The 21,132-nt window shown below is 47.8% G+C and overlaps 1 protein-coding gene across 1 annotated transcript in view; it reads left to right on the top strand.

Annotated features, from left to right (window-relative positions):
- LOC143280326 (kinesin-like protein KIF2A) overlaps nt 1–20,680 on the top strand; it is an 84,591-nt gene extending 63,911 nt beyond the window's left edge. Inside the window, exons 24-29 of the mRNA XM_076584961.1 lie at nt 716–783; nt 2,027–2,156; nt 3,067–3,168; nt 15,956–16,028; nt 18,133–18,195; nt 18,821–20,680. Coding sequence (XP_076441076.1) covers nt 716–783; nt 2,027–2,156; nt 3,067–3,168; nt 15,956–16,028; nt 18,133–18,195; nt 18,821–18,918 — 534 coding nt within the window. The 3' untranslated portion in view covers nt 18,919–20,680. The remainder of the gene's footprint in view (nt 1–715; nt 784–2,026; nt 2,157–3,066; nt 3,169–15,955; nt 16,029–18,132; nt 18,196–18,820) is intronic.
- Nucleotides 20,681–21,132: the final 452 nt, after the last annotated feature.

The following is a 21,132-nucleotide window of genomic DNA, read 5'->3' as shown; positions in this document are numbered from 1 at the left end:
CACACTGTAGTCATATTCATTGTTATAACAAACGGAAAGCAAATAATAAACTGACAAACCTCGAAAACACCCACCTGCATCTTGAATCAGCTGAGCTTGTCTGTCTTTATAGTTTCGTCAAGCAACTCCACCTCCCACCCCCCTCCACTGTCAAAATCAGCTTCTTCAGCATCAACTTCATGCAGTTCTGTCTCATTCAGTCCACAATCTTCATCTCTACTGTTTGCATCGCGAAAGAATTCTTTCAGTACAAGTGCAAGTGTTGGGGTTTGTCTGCGTTCAGCCATGGCTTTGCAAACACAACTTGAGCTTCGTACAAACTTGCAAAACTTTCGCCATAAATATGACAATCCAATGAATAATTTTAGCTTGTGGAACTCGGGAGATAAAGAGCTCTCAGGGGAGCTAATTTAATGGTTAGCAGACTGTATTTTCTGTAATGCGGGACTCGAAACATAGAACGTTGTAACATGACGTACGGCGCACGTCAATACAGCATTGGTGAGCGACATTTCATGACGTACGCCGTACATCAACAGCGCAGTCAAGAGGTTAAGCATGCATCATTGTGGTGGGGGGATCTTCAACAGTGTTTATAATTGTTTGAACTTCTTGGTGTACAAATTGATGGCATAACTACCAGTGTATGGTGCAGGTTTCTGTGAGGCTGGTTCTCTCAAGCCATGGGTAAGGGATTGAAGCTGGCTGTTTTCAGATTGCCATGGTGTCTCCTGGGATGAACTACTGTGAACACACCCTCAACACCTTGCGCTATGCCGATCGGTGAGTGGAAGGCACTTCAACTCCATGTGATCACACCTCTTGGTGTATTGGTATTCATTCCTTCATCAGATTGCAGTTTACTTACTGATGATTGAATAGATGGATTGAAAAACAAATATACTTGCAAACAGAAAAAAGAGGGCTGATGCTGCATTGTGGTGACATGCTTTCCCCATGGATTGCAGCCCATTTTTCACACAGAGAAAACTGTTTTGACAAAAAATGCTACAGTATGAGTATGATATAGTGCAGTATAATACAGATTGTGGTTACACAGTCAGTATGCTGCAACTGGTTAACCAACAGCAGTATGCTGGTCGGAAGTAAATATGCCAGTAAATACACATTGAATTTGGTTAGCCAGTAAGGAGAATCACCCACAGCAATATTGTGTTGGTAGGTAAGTAGATATGGCTTTGATATATATTATTTTAAGTTGTTGATGAGCTGAGATCTTCTGACCTGGAGTGTGAAATTTTAACAAATTGGAGAGTAGAACTCTTGCTTCAGCATTCTCAGCTTACAGTCCAGTTGTGTTAGCGCATGATTCAAAACAAAAATTAAGTCTGGTGGCATGCCAACTGCTCATAAGAAATGGAATAGTGGAGCCATTGAGTGGTATACAGGCCTGTTTACTCATATGATAAGAACATATTTTGCACATGTTTTGCAAAAATAAGATGAATACTGCATACATGAAAAAAGATAATGATAAAAAATCCAGGCAACTTATAAAATATGACTGAATTATCTCAGAGAATAGTCCATGAGTATTGGTGGAGGGGTACTATGGTATTTGTTACGATGTGCCAAAATGATTGGTTTCTGGTGTTTGACCAGTATGCAATGACTCTCACTAAATTACACTGCTTGTTGAGATTGCCATTTTGACACGGTGAACATGCCAAAGTGAAGTAAAAACAATGTGGCTGCTGACATAGATGAGCAACACACACACACACACACACACACACACAAAAGAAAAAGAAGATAATGCAGGAATCAATGATGGGCAAAACGGTATGCTCATGGCAGCTACTGCAAGATATACTTTGGCATTGCTTGCTTCTACTTTGGCATTACTTGCTTTATTCCCAATGACTGCTATGAGAAGACACAAACTTTTTGAACAGTACACTTCTTTTTGTGAAAGGGTACACCAACAGCATTTTGAGGTAATACCCTCTGCATCCAAAGTTGTGTGGCTGCATGGAGCTGTGCATGGCTGCTGCTGTTTTTACAGAGTGAAGGAGCTGGGGCCGGGGGGTCTCTCAGATGATAGGCCTTCAGACGAACTCCCACCCAGCAACAACATGCCTGAGGGCCGCATGTCACCACAGAACTCTGACCTGGCCCTCATCAAAACTACCAACGTAAGTCAGGGAAAGGGTGACAGGAGTAATGAGTGGGTGTGTGTGGAGGGGGGATGCAGGGGAAGGTTATTAATCAGACTGGTGTTTGATTGCTGCCTATGGGACAGCACTCTCTCAACACATTTTCTTTTTCATGCACTCACTCTCACTGTTTTTTTCTTACAGTTACACACTCTAAACACACACAAGTACACATGCACACTCGCACAGTCTCACTCTGTCACAAACACTCTCACATTCTCTCCCTCTCACACTGACAACACTGTAAAACTGTCACTTACAGTATGATATATTTGTATTTGTTTTCTATAATCATTGTAATATATTGTGTTTTGTTTTTTCTGATGATTGGAAAAAAAGACTAACTTCCATCCCAAAACTCCCTCCCGCAGCAGTCTTGTGAGCTGTTAAGCTAGTAGAGGAGGTGCAGGGTAATGTGTGGTGTGTGTGTGTGTGTGTTGGAGCTCATGTACGTTTATATGTATTTGACTGTGCTTTCATATCTGTGAAACTGCATGTTCGGTGCATATCTGTTATGCATGTGTGGGTGTATATGTGAATGTGTGTCTTCATGTTTTACATCTGTTTGCTTTTTTTTTTTTTTTTTTTTTTACATTATAGTTATTATTTATTATTTATTTATTTATTTGTGTAAGCTTATCTATCATTTATTCACCTTCTTCTTTTCTCTTTTTTTTTCTTTTTTTTTCTCAAGGCCTGACTAAGCGCGTTGGGTTACGCTGCTGGTCAGGCATCTGCTTGGCAGATGTGGTGTAGCGTATATGGATTTGTCCGAACGCAGTGACGCCTCCTTGAGCTACTGAAACTGAAACTGTTAAGCTAGTGACAGTAAAGTGTCAAGTGTGACTGAGAAAGGAAGACTAAGAATAGGCATTGGTGTGTTTTTCAGGAAGAGGAGGTGAGTGAAGAGCTGCTGACCTTCCACCAGAAGATGAACAAGATGCAGGAGATGGAGGAGGATGTGCAGGACCACCACAAAGCCTTGATAGAGGTATGTATCAGAATCAGAATTAGAATACCTTCATTATCTCGTAGAGAAATTAAGTGTGGTGAAGTCTCTGATACATACAGATTATAAGCAAAACGGTAAAATTTGACATACAACATATAAATAACAAAATAACACTCAACTCCGTCATAGTAAAGCAAGTCTGATAACTTCCCATCCTTTAAAATACACACATACACACACGCACGCACACACCCGCCCATATGCAAGCACCCATGCACATGCACACTTATTGTATATACACATGATCAGATTAATATAATGGTAAAATCAATATAAATTGATACTGATCTGTAAAACATTCAACCAAATTTTAAACAAACATGGTGTGGGAGCATTAACCACAGGCATCTTAACATAAAAAAATAATAATAAATAAAATAAAATAAAAAATCAACCACATTATCGCTAAGATCAGTGTATGTGTCTAGTATGGGTGTGTGGTGAGAAGGTGTGGTTGTGTGTGTGTGCGTGTTTACATGTGTGTATGTGAGTTTCTGTGACTGTGTATGCGAGTGTGGATGTTTGAGTGTTGGAGGTGCAGTGGGACCACAAAGCCTTGAGTGTAAAATTTACAAGGATAGAAATATACATGGGTTAATTGCTCTTTTAATCACACATACTTAACCGTGACCCAACTAGTGCCGACTCCGGCAGGGGTCTGACATTCCTGTCCTGTGCAAACTACTATCCGCCTTTGCGGAGAAAATGAGAGAACTACGGCCGATAACCTCCCGGAAGTAGGTAACGTCCCCTTTGTCCCCCTGGCTAGCGCCCTCTTTTTCCGGCAGCCATCTCGACACCTGTTCCTGTGCACTTCATACGGCTAAGTTTTTCGCATTTTCTATCTGTCTGTCGATTCTTTGGCGTTTCTGTTTTGTGTCCAATTATGTCTTCAAACAGGTCGCACAATTATGTAGCCCGATTGGGAGATCGGGCTAAAATTAAGGCACGATCGCAATCGATTCACGATCAGTCTGGGCCCTCTACCTCTGCCGCTCTCAGCAACGCCAGCCCTACGCCACCTCCACTTCCTCCGCTACCTCCGGTCGACTCCAGACCACCACTACCCACTACGCCTCCTCCGGCGACTTCTACAGGTTTGCTTGCCAATACACAGGTCAGTGGTGCCATTCACAATTCTTTTTTCGATACGCGATCGGACTCGTCGCGATCCGCGATTTCTCGGCTCTGCCAGTCGGCAGTACCCGAGTCGACCTCCTCTATCCCTTTCCCCATGCCCTCAGTCTCAACAAGGGATTCTAGCACAAACCCTTTGGGGAAACAACACAAGTCACTTGCTCTGGATCCGCACACTAGTCTGGGCCCTACGTGCGATGCGTCCGTGGTGGCGGCCGTGACATCGGATCACGAGCCCCCCACGCAGCATGCCTCGACCGTCTCGGATCCTTTGGCGACCGTGGCGTGTAGGGATGCCTTCCCCATGTGCAGGGAGGAAGGTGGACCACTAGGGGACACGCTTGCCCATACGCATGCACCCCTCCCCTTGTCACGATTTTCCAATCCAAGGGAGGCAACTCCTGCTTCGGTCCCCTTATCGGTGACCGCCGCAGTTACTTCCCTTGCACCGGCACTGCCCCTTGCCTCCAGTGCAGGCGCGTGCACGGTTCCACCAAGCCATGCAGTGATGTCCACATCTGCCATTCCTCCGGCTGCTGCTGTTTCCCAGCCACAAACGGTCTCTCAGCAAGCTGCTCAAACAAACAATCAGCAGCTCATTATCAGCTTGCTGCAGCAATTATGCTCCACTGTCCTTCCTGGTGCCACACCTTCTCCTGCTTCTGCTCCTTCTTCTAATGCAACACCACCGCCCCCAGCCACCCACCAGCAGCTCCCCTCCACTTCAGCAGGACACACTCAGAGCACCCAGGACAGCCACACTGGCCACATGCCCAGCACACAGCCTGATCCATCACCCTATGCCACCGAAGAGACATTTTCTGATGGTGACACAGACAGAGGAACCACCTTCAGAAGAAAACCAGTTGGTTTCCCTGCAGGAAGCACTAGCACACCTAGCTTCCTACACTCCAGACAGGGTGGAGACAATTCACGCACCGGGCACGCCTCAATCCTGCGGTGCTATGGAAATCATGGGCATCCACAGATCCTCCAATGGCCCTCAATATGCCCTCACACAGTCGCCTATGGTACTTGATGCCCTGCATAATACACTGGCACGCATCAGGGGCCAACCCATCAGCGAGGTCCCCTCTGATTCTGTCCCCAATTTCCCTGCAGCAATGGGTCGAGGCAAATTCTTAAAAACCCAACCCAGACCCACTTCAAAGCCCCCACTGTTAGCTCCGGGTCCTATCCCGCAAAGGCCCCTGCCTCTTTCTCAGGAGGACCTACTACTACTCCCAAACAATTCGCAGGCCAATCGCTCAGTCACAGTGACAGACAGATTCTTGATGGACCTGGAAGAAGCTGCAAGGTTGTCCCTTGAATCAACTGCAGCCATAGACAACTTCCTGGCGGGCCTTGCCACAGCACTGATGGAAACGCCAGCTGATCCACCAGCCGGCCTTGACATCTCGGTCTTCTCTCCCTTCGTACAGCAGATCGCCCAGCTCCTTATGTGCTCTGCCAATATCCAAGCGCAGGCCTACATGAATGTGATTTTGGCCAGGAGGGACGCTGTGCTCGACCACTCTCCATACGTGCGTTCTCTGCCAGAACATGTTTCCCTCAGAGCACTTCCTCCCGCTGACGGTTCCCTTTTTGGTCAGGGCTTCCCCACTGCGGCCATAAAACGCTGCGCAGACTTGGGTAGGGACCTTGCCCTCGGCGCAGGCCCTCTCCGCACTCCGGCACACCCACGGCACGCTCAATGGCATCAGCCCTACACCTTCAGGCGTAGCAACATTACCTCCTTCGGACCGCGCCCGCGTCAATCCACACCGTCAAACGCCAGAGCACAACCCAGGCCACAACCCAGGGGTCAGCCCAGGCCGTACAGGCGCCAGCCGCACTCATCCGCCCTCCACGCAGGCCAGCAACCAACTCCACACCGGCCCACCCCCAATGACTTGCCCCCGCCCTTCACCCGCCACTTGCGCACCAACAGCCAGCAGGAAGCCTGTCCAGGCACATGCCAGCGTGGCTGTCTCTCCCAGCATGCGAGTGGGTCCTCCGGGTGATAGGGTCGGGGTTCCGCCTGCCTTGGCTCTCCTCCAAGGCACCTCTCACTCTCTCTCCTCCTCCCTTCCCCCCCCCCACAGGGCGACGCAGCCTGCTCAGCCCTGCGGGACGAAATACTCTCTCTTCTCCACAAAGAGGCCATAGAAGAAGCTCCTCCTCTCTCTCCGGGCTTCTTCGGCCGCATTTTCGTCGTTCCCAAAACATCCGGCGGATGGCGGCCAGTCCTAGACCTTTTGCCCCTAAACAGATATCTCCAGCACAAATCATTCCGCATGGAATCACCTGCGTCAATCAGGGACTGCATCAGACAAGGCGACTGGGCAGTATCCATAGACCTCACAGACGCTTACTTCCATATCCTCGTTCACCCCAGGGACCGCAAGTGGCTCCGCTTCTCATGGGAAGGCAAGTCCTTCCAGTTCAGAGCCCTTCCATTTGGCCTGGCTCCAGCCCCATGGGTCTTCACCAAGGTGGTCAGGGAACTATGTTTGGCCCTCAGGAGCAAGGGCATACGCCTGAGGGTCTACCTGGACGACTGGTTGATCCTCGCAGAGAGCAAGGCCCTCTGCCAGCATCACCTCAACCTCATCAGGAACCAGTGCCAAGCACTGGGCTTTCTGATGAACACAGACAAATCGGAACTGGAGCCCTCTCAACAGTTCGAATTCCTGGGTATGGCGATCGATTCGGTATCAATGACCATACGTCCGGCCATGCCTCGCCTCCACAGGCTACACAGCCTCCTTTCTCATCTATCACAGGCAGCCTCGGCGTCAGCCAGGGAGCTTGCCTCTCTACTGGGCTTCATGGAGTCTCTTGCTGCACTGGTCCCCTTGGGCAGACTACACAAACGCCCATTACAGCGCCACTTCCAGAACAGGTGGTCCCAGTCTTCTCAGACATGGGACACCCAGATTCCTCTAGGCACATGGTTCTCACAGTCGACCCAGCGCTGGATGGACATGCAATGGCTCAACGCCGGGGTTCCCATCTCGAACCCAACTCTGGATGCAGAACTATACACAGATGCCTCCAACATGGGCTGGGGTGCTCACATGGAGAACCACACAGCGTCGGGGACTTGGTCCCCACAGCAGCAATCATGGCACATCAACAAACTGGAACTGGAGGCGGTCTCCCTTGCCCTCCAGCACTTCCTCCCCCACGTTTCGCGCAGGTCGATCTTGCTATGCACAGACAACACGACGGTAGCATGTTATCTGAACAAACAGGGGGGAGCTCACTCTCACCAGCTGTCCCTGCATGCGGAGACAGTCCTCCTCTGGTGTCAAGAGCACAACATCCACCTGACAGCACGACATGTCCCAGGCAAGCTCAGCATTCTAGCAGATTACCTCAGCAGATCCCACACAGTGCTTCAGATGGAGTGGACCCTGTCACACTCAACACTTCAGCCGATCTGGGACCATTGGCACAAACCACATGTGGATCTCTTCGCCACAAGGTTCAACTTCCGCATTCCCACATACGTCTCCCCAGTCCCAGACCCGCAGGCCTGGGCCGTGGACGCCCTGTTGATCAGCTGGTCCAGCCTTTCGGGGTATGCCTTCCCCCCACTGCCAATCATGGGAAAAGTCCTCAGAAAGGCAAGGCTGGAGAGTGCCGCCCTGATTCTCATCGCACCCCACTGGCCAGCACAGCCGTGGTTCCCCGACCTTCTCCACCTCACTCACGTTCCCCCACTCCGCCTTCACATCGGCAGACACTCCCTAGTTCAGCCCCGCTCAGGCATTCCCCAAGGAAACCCAGAGGTTCTCAACCTACACGCCTGGCTACTGTGCGGGAATCTGTCAGCACTAGGTGCCTCCGATGACACAGCTGACCTTGTGTGCAGGTCACATCGCAAAGGCACTCAAGGCGTTTACTCTGCACACTGGAATCGCTGGCTCTCCTGGTGCTCAACCCACTCAGTCAATCCCACACACCCATCCAACATGGACCTCGCCAACTTTCTCGCCTTCCTCTCCTCCTCCAAAGGCCTCTCCGCCTCTGCAGTACGTGTCCATCGCACTGCAATCAGCTCCACTCTTCGGCAACTAGGCGGACCCTCTTTCTCAGATGACCCCCTGCTTAGGGCATTAGTCCGAGGGGCTTCCCTCAGCCACACACGTACATCCCCCCGGGCCCCTTCTTGGGACCTTTTTCTGGTACTACAATACCTCCGCAAGGCACCCTTCGAACCCCTTGCTATAGCTCCCTTCAAGCTACTCTCAATGAAGACACTCTTTCTCGTCTCACTCGCCTCAGGCAGACGTTGTAGTGAGGTCCATGCCCTCAGCGGCGTCACACAGGATATAGCCTTTGAGCCGGACGGATCTATCTCACTTAGGTTCCTCCCTGAATTTCTTGCCAAAAATCAGACTCCCGATACACCCTCTCCCATTCTTTTCATCAAACCGCTCTCTTCCATTCTAGCCCATGATGACGAGGATAGATTCCTCTGCCCGGTCAGGGCCCTGCGCATATACCTCAAAAGGTCGCGTCCCTTCCGAGCGTCCAAGCAACGCCTCTTCATTAGCTGGAACCTGGACCATCCACGTGACATTAGCAAAACGTCGCTGTCTCGATGGATAGTCAATGCGATTAAAGGTGCATATGCAGACGTAGGTTTGAGACTCGATGCCTCCTCAGCCAGAGCGCATGAAGTCAGAGCGTGGTCCTCCTCTCTTGCCCTAGCGCACTCAATACGGCTACAAGACATCTTGGATGCCGCCTACTGGAAAAATCCTGCCACCTTCATCGACTTCTACCTGAGAGACGTCGCACGCCTGCGGGATGATGGCTCAAGAGGCATCGCTTCTGTGGTAGTTGCACAGCAGGCCATCACAGCACACAGACAGTAGAACAGGCTAGCCCACCACCTTGTCGCGCTATTCTGCACTAGTTGGGTCACGGTTAAGTATGTGTGATTAAAAGGAAATTTTCTATCTAAAATTACGTTTAAATAACATACTTACCGTGACCCAAATTTAAGACCCTCCCAGCCTCCCCGCTTTCTGTTCTCCCTGCTCGCTGCGCTGCTGATGGCATATTGCCGTCAAAAGAGGGCGCTAGCCAGGGGGACAAAGGGGATGTTACCTACTTCCGGGAGGTTATCGGCCGTAGTTCTCTCATTTTCTCCGCATAGGCGGATAGTAGTTTGCACAGGACAGGAATTGTCAGACCCCTGCCGGAGTCGGCACTAGTTGGGTCACAGTAAGTATGTTATTCAAACGTAATTTTAGATAGAAAATTTCCTTTTTTTGTTGTTGTTGTTATTTTCAGTATTTTTAACTTGATTTCTTTTTACCATTGTTTTATCCAGCCTTTGAACATTACTTTAGATTATCTTCAACTGGTTTTAAAAACTGACTGGTGCTCAGCCCTGAGATGACCCTTTGTGATCATCTGGGCAACATAATTTGATTAGAATGCTGACTAAAATCAGCACTTCTTTTCTTTTCTTTTTTTTTTTTTTTTTTTTTAATTTCTTTTATTGAAACTGATCCTCCCGAAACCTGGAGGGGGTCAGGCTGGTGTTCTTCTGACCCACTCCCGGGAGGGTCACTACCTTGTCGTGGTCGGGAGGCTTAGTGGCCAGTGATCGAGCGAGCTATGTCGGCGGGGGCATCAGTGCTTCTTGGGGTTTGGTGCTCTGGTCCCAGGTCTTAATTGACAGCCTACATAGCCATCGTAGCTGTTAGGGCTGAATAAGTGGTGGTTTTGTACTGATGCCCCTGATAAGGCTTCCCATGCCGAACAGGTCGTGAGTGAGGCCCAAACTAAACGTGACCCACTGTCCCTTTCGCTATTCTTTGTTCTTCTTTTTACCGCCTCTTTTCTGTCCTCAGCTCCCCATCAAGCCTTCTTTTCCACATTCTTTATTTTCTCTGCGGCCTTCTTTAGGCCCGCCGTGTTTGCCGTGCGGCGCGACCTGTGATGGAGGGGAATGAGATCCTGGGGATTGAGAGAGCACGCTGCTCTCAACACATCCCTTTGGCTCGGACCTCTCCTAAGACAGGCGGCACACATTGGCCCGTGTGTGTCAATCGGCTACCCCTTCGTGGGGCTGGGTCAAGACTGGCAGTTTAGTGGCTGACGAAGGTAACCCCCGTAGTGCTCGGCTCTCTGTCCCCGGGAGCTGGGCATGATCGGGGGGGAGCACGTTGGAGCTGGGCTGCTGGTTGTATATCCCTCCCGAAACCTGGAAGGGGTCAAGCTGGTGTTCCCTTGACCCTGGCCCCTAAGTTGGACCCCATGGTGGGTGGGTAAGGGAGGGATGAATTCACATTTTTCTTTCAACATGAATCCTAAACAAACACACCCCCCCAAACTCGGAAAAAGACGACGACAGGGAACGGACGACTCAGACTCTGAGTCGGAGGTCGTCGAGACCTCTGGTTTTTGGCCATCATGGCTAGTGATGGAGGGCGCTGATGACGACAAGCCCTTGTCGGCTCTCAGCCCCTTCGCTGTCCAGAAGGGCTTTCAGTGCCTGGCAGGATCGCTCAGATCCATCAAGAGGCTGAGGAGCGGAGCGTTTTTAGTACAGACAGAATCCAAAAGACAGACACAGCTCCTCCTCAAGGCGACCACTTTCGTGGATAGAGCAGTGAAGATTTCCCCTCACAAAGGTCTCAACTGCTCTAAGGGAGTCATCAGATGCCCGGAGTTGAAAGGTGTGTCTGAGGCCGAGATCAAGAGCGAACTGTCCTCTCAGGGAGTGACCGATGTGTACAGGGTGACGGTGAGGAAGGGGTCGGACAGAGTCCCGACCAACACTTTCTTCCTCACCTTCTGCTGCCCGGATGTCCCCAAGGACATTCGGGTCGGATACCTGCTAGTTAATGTCAGCCTGTACGTACCGTCCCCTCTGAGATGCTTTAAGTGTCAGAAATTCGGACACGTGAGAGACAGATGTAAGGAGGAAGAGGCGTGTGGCACCTGTTCGAAGGCGGCGCACCAGGGCGATTGCGTCAGTGCAGCCCTGTGTGCGAACTGCGGAGGTGGCCACCCGTCCTCATCGAAGGACTGCCCCGCCTGGAAGAAAGAAAAACAAATTCAGAAAGTCAAGACAGAACAGAAAATTTCCTTCTTTGAGGCAAGAAAACAGGTGGAGGCCGCGTCGCCTAGGACGTCGTATGCCTCTGTCGTCAGATCCGGGACGGTGGACGTCGCAGTCCAGACGACGTCCACAGGAACGCAGACGGACGACTTAACCGCCTCGTCGGAACCGTTGGCCTTGGGTGGAGGCGCTGTGTCCACCCCTTCCCATCCTGCGCGGCAGTCCTCAGGGGCTGCTGGGCGGGAGAGAAAAGCCTCGGGCGGAGGCACGTTGTCCGCCTCCCGCCCCACCCCACCCCCCGGCCCCCCTCGCCCCGCCTCTCGTCTGCCTGGCCCTCGGGCTGGCGGAAGTGGCCGGAAGCCCCCCGCACCTCCAAAACTCAAGGAGGGGAGGGCTGCGGCCACGGCGGGATCGGGAGGGGCCGAGGTGGTGGATATTTCGACCCGGTCGGAACCTGAAAAATTTATGTCAAAGAACAAATATTCCATCCTGGCGGACCTTGAGCCACCGCAAGTGGAGGAGCAGGGGGTAGCGATGGAATAGGCTGCTGCTTTATTTTTTTTATTTTTTTAAAAAAAACTTTTTAATGGCAGTGATCCACTGGAATATCCGGGGATTCTGTGCCAACTTCCAGGAACTCCAGCTGCTTTGTCGTGCTTTGAAACCTTCAGTGCTGGCACTGCAGGAGACTCTGCAAAGAGATGGCAAGGTTTTATCTCTCTCTGGTTTTAACTCCGTTTTTAAACCCGCTCAACCGAAGCAAGAGGGGTTGACGGGAGGTGTCGCTCTTTTTATTCGAAAGTCCCTTTTATACAGTACAGTTCTTTTAAGCACCCCTTTACAGGCGGTGGCAGTCAGAGTCACGCTCGAGAAAACCATCACTGTCTGCTCTCTCTACCTTCCCCCTTCCGTCCGTGTTCTGAGGCAGGACCTCATGAACCTGGTCGACCAGCTCCCACGTCCGTTTTTACTGTTGGGCGACTTCAACGGACACTCCCCGCTCTGGGGAAGTGAGATGACATCAGCCCGAGGTCTTCTCTTAGAAAACCTTCTCTCTGACATGGACTTGTGCTGTCTTAACGACAAGTCTCCCACTTACCTGCATCTGTCCTCTGGAAAGCTCTCGTGTTTAGATCTGTCGGTCTGCGATCCATCGTTGGTCCTGGACTACGAGTGGAAAGTGCACGACGATCTGCACGGGAGTGACCACTTTCCTGTCGTCCTCCGCCCCACAGATGGAGAAGGTGACTCTCTGCCTGACCGCCTGTACTACGACAAAGCAGACTGGAGTTTTTTTACCACCAAGATAAGAGCGGAGCTGCAGGAAGAAACAGTATTGAAAAGCAAGGACCCTGCTGACGCTCTGACTCGGATCGTTTTAGATTGCGCCAAAGCAGCAGTCCCATCGTCTACCTCCAAGCCTCAGGTCCCTAGAACGCCCTGGTTCAACGCGGAATGTCGGGAGGCCCGCAAGTCTCGGAAGAGAGCGCAGCGACGCGTCTTTCGGAGACCGGAGTCCGATAGCGTTCGAACCCATCAACAGCTGAGGGCGAAAGCCAGGTATGTTTTTAAAAAGAGCCAGAGGAAGTCTTGGAGAGATTTCTGCTCTTCCTTAACCTCCAACACACCCAAGAAGAAAGTGTGGAGGGTTTTAAAAAGAATTAAGGGCAAAAACGCATGCCCGACCTTCCACCATCTTAAACTTTCAGACGCTCTGGTCACAGAGAAGAAAGCAGTTGCCAATTTGCTTGCCTCCACAATAGAACAGAACTCGAGATCTGCTAACAAATCTGCTCGCTTTCTTAAAACCAAAAACCTGTCAGAAAAAACACCATGTAACTTCTTTTCCGACAACACAGAGAATTACAACCTTCCTTTCACAATGAACGAACTTAAATCTGCCCTTCAGACCTGTACGGATTCCTGTCCAGGAATGGACGAAGTCCATTATAAACTCCTAAAGCACCTTCCCCAAACCTGTCTGGACACCCTGCTTAAAGTTTATAACCACATCTGGGTCACAGGCTTCTTTCCACCCTCCTGGCGGAAAGCCCTCATAATCCCGCTGCCGAAACCGGGAAAAGACCCCTCGAACCCCTCCAACTACCGCCCAATTGCACTGACCAGCTGCGTCTGCAAACTGATGGAAAAGATGGTCAACGGTAGACTGATGTGGAAACTAGAGACCGACGGCCTTCTGGCGAAGGAACAGTGCGGTTTCCGCAAGCATCGCTCTACCGTTGACCATCTGGTTCGTCTGGAAACCACGATAAGAAATGCTTTCGTCAACAAACAACATGTGGTGGCCATATTTTTTGACCTGGAGAAAGCTTACGATACCACGTGGAAATTTGGTATTCTTTCCGACTTGCACAAGCTCGGCTTCCGAGGACACCTGCCTCAGTTTATCCACAATTTTTTACAAGACAGACAATTCCAGGTGAGAGTCGGCACCACCCTGTCCGACATTCACGAGCAGGAGCTGGGTGTCCCGCAGGGGAGCATCCTGTCGCCTGCTCTGTTCAGCATCAAAATTAATGACATCGTTCAATCCGTTCAGAAAGGATCGGACAGCTCGCTGTTCGTGGATGATTTTGCTTTATATGCAACCGGCAGCACGTACGCCAGCATCCAGCGACGGCTTCAGCTCTGCGTCAACAAAATCCAGTGTTGGGCAGAGGAGAATGGCTTCACATTTTCGTCCTCCAAAACTGAATGCATCCACTTTCATAATTTTCGCCAATTCTATCAGGACCCTGAAATCCGTCTGGGAACATCCACCATCCCGGCGGTCAAGGAAGCCAGATTTCTAGGGGTCGTCTTCGATCAGAAGCTGAATTTTCTCAGCCACATTAAACAGCTGAAAATATCTTGCCTAAAAGCCCTGAACATCATCCGAGTTGTGGCACACACGAACTGGGGTGCTGATAAGAGGACTCTCTTGCACCTCTACAGAGCCCTGGTCCGGTCCAAACTGGATTATGGAAGTGTTGTATACGGCTCGGCCAGACCGTCCTACCTGAAACTGTTGGACCCTGTACACCACCAAGGGCTCCGTCTCAGCTTGGGTGCTTTCCGCACCACCCCTGTGCACAGCCTGTATGCAGAGGCGGGGGAACCACCTCTTTCCAACCGCAGACTGAAGCTGACCCTGAACTATTATTTGAAATTGTTTTCGGAACCTACAAACCCTGCTTACGATGCTGTATTCAACAACCCTTTCGATAAGAAATTTACAGACAACCCAAACTGCATACCTCCTCTCGGACTCCGCATTCAGCCGCACTTGGAAAATGCCGATCTGGATGTCGGTGGCATCTCAGATTTCTCTAAGTTCCCTGACAGCCCCCCGTGGACCTTTACAACACCTGAGGTCCGATTTGATCTGGCCTCGTACCGTAAGGACACCACCAGTTCTCTGGCCTACAGAACCTACTTTTCGGAACTGTGCCACAAATTCCCCACCTTTCAAGGCATCTTCACTGACGGTTCCAAGTCAGAGGACGGAGTCGCCGCATCTGCGTTCTGCCCCGCCTTTCCTGACCGGCCCTCAACGGAACACATCCTGTCTGACAGCTCGGTATACACCGCGGAACTGACTGCACTGGTCCTGGGGTTAAAAATGGTTCTCTCTTCCAAACAGAAGAGATTCATGATCTTTTCCGACTCCTTATCAGCCCTGGAGGCGATCGCCTGCAGGAATATCACTCATCCCAAACTGCTGGAATTTTATGAAACTTTTACTCTCGCAACGAAGAAAGGATACGAGGTTGTGTTGGCCTGGGTTCCCGGACATGTTGGCATTCGTGGTAACGAAAGGGCGGACCTGCTGGCCAGGAACGCTGTAAAGAAAGAATTGTCCAGATCCTTGGTACCCTATACAGACATGAAGCGGAAGGTCAATTCTTACGTTAAAGATCTTTGGCAAGAGAAATGGAACACCCAGATAGACAACAAGCTCTTCCAGATCCGTCCGGACCTGGGGGAGACCCTCCCTTCGGGGGTGAAGAACAGAAAGGAGGAATCTGTGCTGTGCAGACTGCGTACGGGGCACACTTTTTTTACTCATTCTTACTTGTTGAAGGGGGAGGAGGCCCCTCGATGCGTTCCCTGTGACGAGCCTCTCACCGTGAAACACGTGCTCCTTGACTGTTGGGATCTGCATGACGTTAGACGCAGACATTACACGGCGGTTTCTTTGAAGACTTTGTTTCGTGATGTCCCTCCGTGGGCGCTGATGGACTTCTTAAAAGAAGTGAACCTTTTTAACCAGATTTGAAGGTTTTAAACTATGGAAGTTTTTTTTTTTTTTTTTTTTTTTTTTTTTTTTTTAAACTTTGGAGTGGAAAGTTTGAAGTGGTGACTCGTTTTAATTGGTTGTTTTTTTTAGCCTTGTAGTAGTAATTGACGTGGCGATAGCCTTGAGATGGCCTTAGTGGTCGGCGAGGCTCTAAGCACCATAATTTCATTTTATTGAAACTGATAATGGTAACAAAGATATTTCACAGATTGGTAACTGCTGCTCCTTTCTCTTTGCAGCAAACCCAGAAATGGCTTTTGGAAGACCAGAAGCTTCTCAAGGCCACAGAGTCGGTAGACTATGATGTAGAAGGTGAGTCACTTTGAGAAAAAAAGAAAGAGTGAATGACTTGTCAGAGGATTCCAGTTGTAGATTTTCACTGTGTATGTTGTTAGTTGCATATGTTTTTGTCACTGTCCATGGGGATAAGTGTTTTGTTTAGATTTTCCTTTAAAAAAAATGCTCATTCTTGTCTCATTTTCTAAGCTCTTGCCAATGGCATTACTTTCTGTCCATTAGTCTTCATATTGAACAGTTCCCTGTGAGGATGCCGGGTGTTTTTTCCAGTACGAATAGTATCCACCACCTTCTGGTAGTTCTGTGTTTGGAATGATCTGTTTTTCGTGTGTTTTTGTGCGTTCGTGTATGTGTGTGTGCTTGCTTGAGTGCATGTTGCAGGGATGCATTTTCTGGGGGGGGAGTCATAGGTGGGTGGGTGGTTTCCAATGTTCAGTTGTGTGTTTTTTCTGGCACATGTCTCCGTGAGTGTGGGTGGTGGTGGTGCAGAGGATGCGGGAAGTGGGGAACGAATGATAAGTGCTTTGAGCAGTATTTCTGGAGAAACACGCTACATAAATCTCCATTGTTATTATTTTCTGTTGCTCTATTTGTTTGTTGTTTTTGTTTTTTCCTTTTCTTTCTGTCATCTCTTACTTTTTTGCCTTTCTGGTCCATTCACATATTTTGAGGGGAAAGCCTTGAATATTTTTGTCTTCTTCTTGGCTTGATAATGGGGCATTCTTACTGTGTTGTATTCCTTTTTGCACAGCGGGCATAGATGCTGGTTGGCAGTTTTTGGCTTTGTAACCTGTTATTGTATAAAATTTTGTGCATCATACAGGTTCATGTTCTGTTAAGAATTTTTTTTAATCCTCTGGCAGAAGTTGGGAGTGTCAGGGGCCTGTCCTAGGTTTATGTACCTATTTTTATATCCATGATTGTTTTCCTCTTTTTTATATTCATTTAATGGGGGTCTATGGGAGTAGTTTTCTCAGCCATGATGCAGCCCTGTGTGGTGAGCTGGGTGATAAAGACTTCACTTAAACAGGGATACAACCCAACTCCCTTTATGTCACAGCAGTGCCAGTACTCAACAGGGAAACTGTCATTGTTAGCTTTTTTTATGACACCACACAGGAGAGGAGACCCAGCATTGATTCATTTAACTTCTCTCATTCGACATACTTGAGACACTGAAGTTGTGTGATGGCAGAACCAGTGTCAGCAGCATTCCCGGGGAAATGAAACATCAACTGCATCCACCCATCCGTTAATAGTCAGAAAGTCAAGCAAGGCTGTGTCCTGGCACCAACACTGTTCAGCCTCATGTTTTCTGCAGTGCTTACTGATGCCTTCAGAGATGGCGATGTTGGAATCGGCCAAAAGTACTGAACAGATGGCAAGCTGTTTAACCTCAGAAGGCTTCAAGCAAAAATGCAGGTCATGACAGACATCATCAGAGACTTTTTGTTTGCTGATGATTGTGCCCTCAACGCTGGATCTGAAGCTGACATGCAACTCAGCGTCAACAAGTTTGCCACTGCCAGCAGGAACTTCGGCCTTACCATCAGCACGAGGAAAACAAGTTCTCCATCAGCCACAGGGAAACCTCATTTTGAGCCCAACATCACAGTCAACAGTCAAAGACTCAGTGCAGTGGAGTGGTTCACATACCTTGGCAGCACACTGTCACGAAATGCGACGATCGACGATGAAGTGAACGTCAGGATTGCAAGAGCAAGCGCAACTTTTGGCAGACTCAGTGCAAATGTCTGGAACAGAAGAGGCATTAGTCTTGAGACCAAGCTAAAGGTCTACAGAGCAGTAGTTCTCCCCACACTACTGTACGCCTGCGAAACTTGGACAGTGTACCAACGACATGCCAAGAAGCTGAACCACTTCCACACAACATGCCTCAGGAAGCTACTGAACATCAAGTGGCCTTACCTGGTGGCAGACAGGCAAAGGCACAGGGTGTAGGACTATGGAGGTTTTTTGTTGATCAGGGTGAAAGGCCTTTAAATTAAAACAGATCAGCAGTTGCAAAGTTTGCATCATGTGTTTACATGCAAGATAACCTGTCTGTGCCTCATAATTCTAAAATTCTTGAATGAAGATGACATTTTCTTTGTTTCAGCATACGCCAAACGTCTAGACACTCTGCTGGCCCAGAGAATCCAAGCTTTGAAATCTTTAAAAGGTGAGAAGCATTCATTTGCTACTCTGCTTATGTGGACAATGTATAAAAAAAACAAAAGTAATGAAATGTTTTGTATGAACAATATTGTTACTATCATGATTTATGTTCGAAAATCCATTGAAATTAGGTCACAGGCCGGGAAGAGTGCAATCAGATGCATTCAGACCATCAGTTTCCTGCACTTACTAGTTGCCACTTCTGTCTGTAAGGATGTAAAGCAGTGTTTGTTTTTTGTTTTTTTGTGGGTTTTTAAAAAAAAATTTTAATTATTATTATTATTTTGACATACGTGTCTGCAAGTGTCTTTTTTTCTCCTGATTTGGATATGGAATTGTTCAACTGATTCTACCACGTAGTGTGTTTTCATCTATCATATTTGATTTTGATCTTACTTCAGCATATTTGATTTTACATCAGGCTTGAATCATATTATTATTTGATAGTGCTTTTGCCCAGTTTTCTTGACCAGTAAAACTTGAGAAATTATAGCTTGGACTGGACTGGAACTTTTATAAGTTTTTTTTCAGTGAGTGTCAAGAAAGGAGAACTGATATCAAAAATTATCATCCCTGGCATTCTGCTTTCACTCTCTCTGTCCCTCTCTCTCTCTCTCTCTCTCTTTCAGAAAAGGTGCAGGTGTTCCGAATGGAGATGCAAGAAGAGGAGACATTGAGCAGGAACATCCAGCCGAGCCAGTCCAAGCGCCCAAACAACCGCAATTGACAAGCAGACTTCCAGTTGTATTGTTGTGTCGGTTTGTGCTCCAGTGAACAATAGCTTTATGCCTGCCTGCCTGCCTGCAAAATGCCATACCTGAAGCTGCCATGGTTTCGTTCTATCTTCTGCCCAGTGGAAAGTGTTTGGAAACTAAAATGTTTGTATGGACAGATATGTGGAATACACCGATGACTCATGAAGTCTGTTTGAAACATGGAGAGGGAGTGGGGGGTTGGAAATGTTTGAACCCTTTCAGTGCTGCAAGGATTACAGCATGTGCAGTGTTCTTCATCTGGGAGGTTTCAGCAGTGATTTTTTTAGATGATTTAAAAAAGTATGGAAGTTTACACAGATCTTTCATAACTGCTTCATTTGTTAGTGTTCACAACAATTGTGCTCAATATCAAAAGCATGCAAACTACTAAAAGAAAACATATATAACCCATACCTAAAACCACTTTCCATTTACGACAATTTCACATGAATTGAATGATTTTGCAATAGGAAGATTCCTACAATGACACAGACGGAAATTTCTGTCCAGGGGCACTTTTTTTGTGCACCAAAAGGGGGTCCTTGGGCACTCAGTGCGTTAACTCTATCATTCCTAATTTTCTATGAACGATTACTTTCACTTGTTCCTGGATTCCTATGATATGTACATTACCTGCCAAGTAGAGAAACGCACCTTTCTAGTACTGATAATAAAAGTAGCAAAACAAAACTGCTTGAAAATGCTCAAACTGCACACAAAATCAGTAAGTCAAACAAGTTCATCAATAAATCAAACGCTTTGTTGAAAAAGATCCATTAAAAGAATCCTGGGGGTGGGGGTAGTGGTATCTGTGCCTGAGCACTACTTAGCAGTAGTGCGAAAAGAGTTAAGACAAAACAGTAGTTGTACAGAAGAGTGATTTCAGGTTGAGGAAATAGATAACCACTTTGTTCTGAGGGTTTTTCTTTAGGTTAAAGAAGCTGCTGGTCTTTCTCTGCTGCTTTTTCTGTCCTCCTTTGTGGGGAGATGGGGTGATATATAATTATGTACTGCATAATTGCATCCATATATTTGGGTCAAGGTTGAGCGCATTCATTGTGTTTCTTATTACAGAGGGGGTGGGGGGAGGAGCATAGTTGTAACAGAACGGCATCAAGAAATTGACTATATTAATTGTTTTTTCTCATAAAAGGAAGAAAGAAAAAAAAAACAATTGTAACTTACTCCATGAACCTGTTGTTGGTTTTTTTGGTGGTTGGTTTTTCTTTCTTTTTTTTCTTTTTTTATTATTTTTTTTAAACATTTTTTTTATTACTTTTAAGAAATATTACTTCTGAAGGTGCCTATGAAGTTCAGGGTTGTGGAATAAAAGATTGGTGCTTGCAAAATTTTGTGGTAATGAAGGCAGCTCATCATTGAAAGTGATGTGATGTGTCATAGCAGTGTTATGTGAATGTTTGAAATGAATCAACAGTAACACTAACAGTAAAGCAAATCAGAAACCTTGAATGTTAAAGTCATTAAGATATCACTAGATCCATTTGTAACAAAAATCATGAGTTAATTTGTTCTTTGCAATTTAAGCTTGGTGTTTGACCAAAAAAAAAAGGGGGGATAGGGAATCTTTTGCTATGGACATTTTTGTACTGATGATGCAAAACAAGCTCCCGCTCCTCCCCATCCCCCAGCCCCACTCCCCCTTCCCCAGCACACACATACACAAAAACATGGGTTGGAATAGTTTGGGTTGTCTTTTCTGTTTTTAATTAATCAGAGGTGTTTTGGGGTGTTTTTTTTGTTTTTGTGTTGTTGTTTTTTGTTTCTTTTTTTTTTGGTGTTTTTTTTTTGGGGGGGGGGGGGGGGTTAGTACAAATTCTGCCAATGCATATTGAAAATCTGAAATCACGAGCTTTGAATTTTTGTCTGTGTGTGTGTGTTGGAAATAGGCTTGACTCTGTCTCAGAAAGTCATCTTATTCCATTGATATTTGAGATAGGACTTCAGGGAGTCTGATGCTTAATTCATGAATCAGAATCAGATCATTACTTTTATTTCCCATCATGAAAATGACGATAAAAGTAAAAGTCGAGGTAGTCCACTGAATGTGTCTTGTGAGACTTGTCCAGCATATGGTAGATGGCACTCTACAGGCCATGCTGAAACTAGTAAAAGTTTATTGTGTATTTGATCTCCTTTGCAAGATCTGGGAACAGGAGCGAGTGCCA

The sequence above is a fragment of the Babylonia areolata genome, chromosome 3 (genome assembly GCF_041734735.1).
Source record: "Babylonia areolata isolate BAREFJ2019XMU chromosome 3, ASM4173473v1, whole genome shotgun sequence".
Lineage (NCBI taxonomy): Eukaryota > Metazoa > Mollusca > Gastropoda > Neogastropoda > Buccinidae > Babylonia > Babylonia areolata.
The sequence above is the reverse complement of the archived record's forward strand: the minus strand, read 5'-3'. Positions and strand labels throughout refer to the sequence as shown.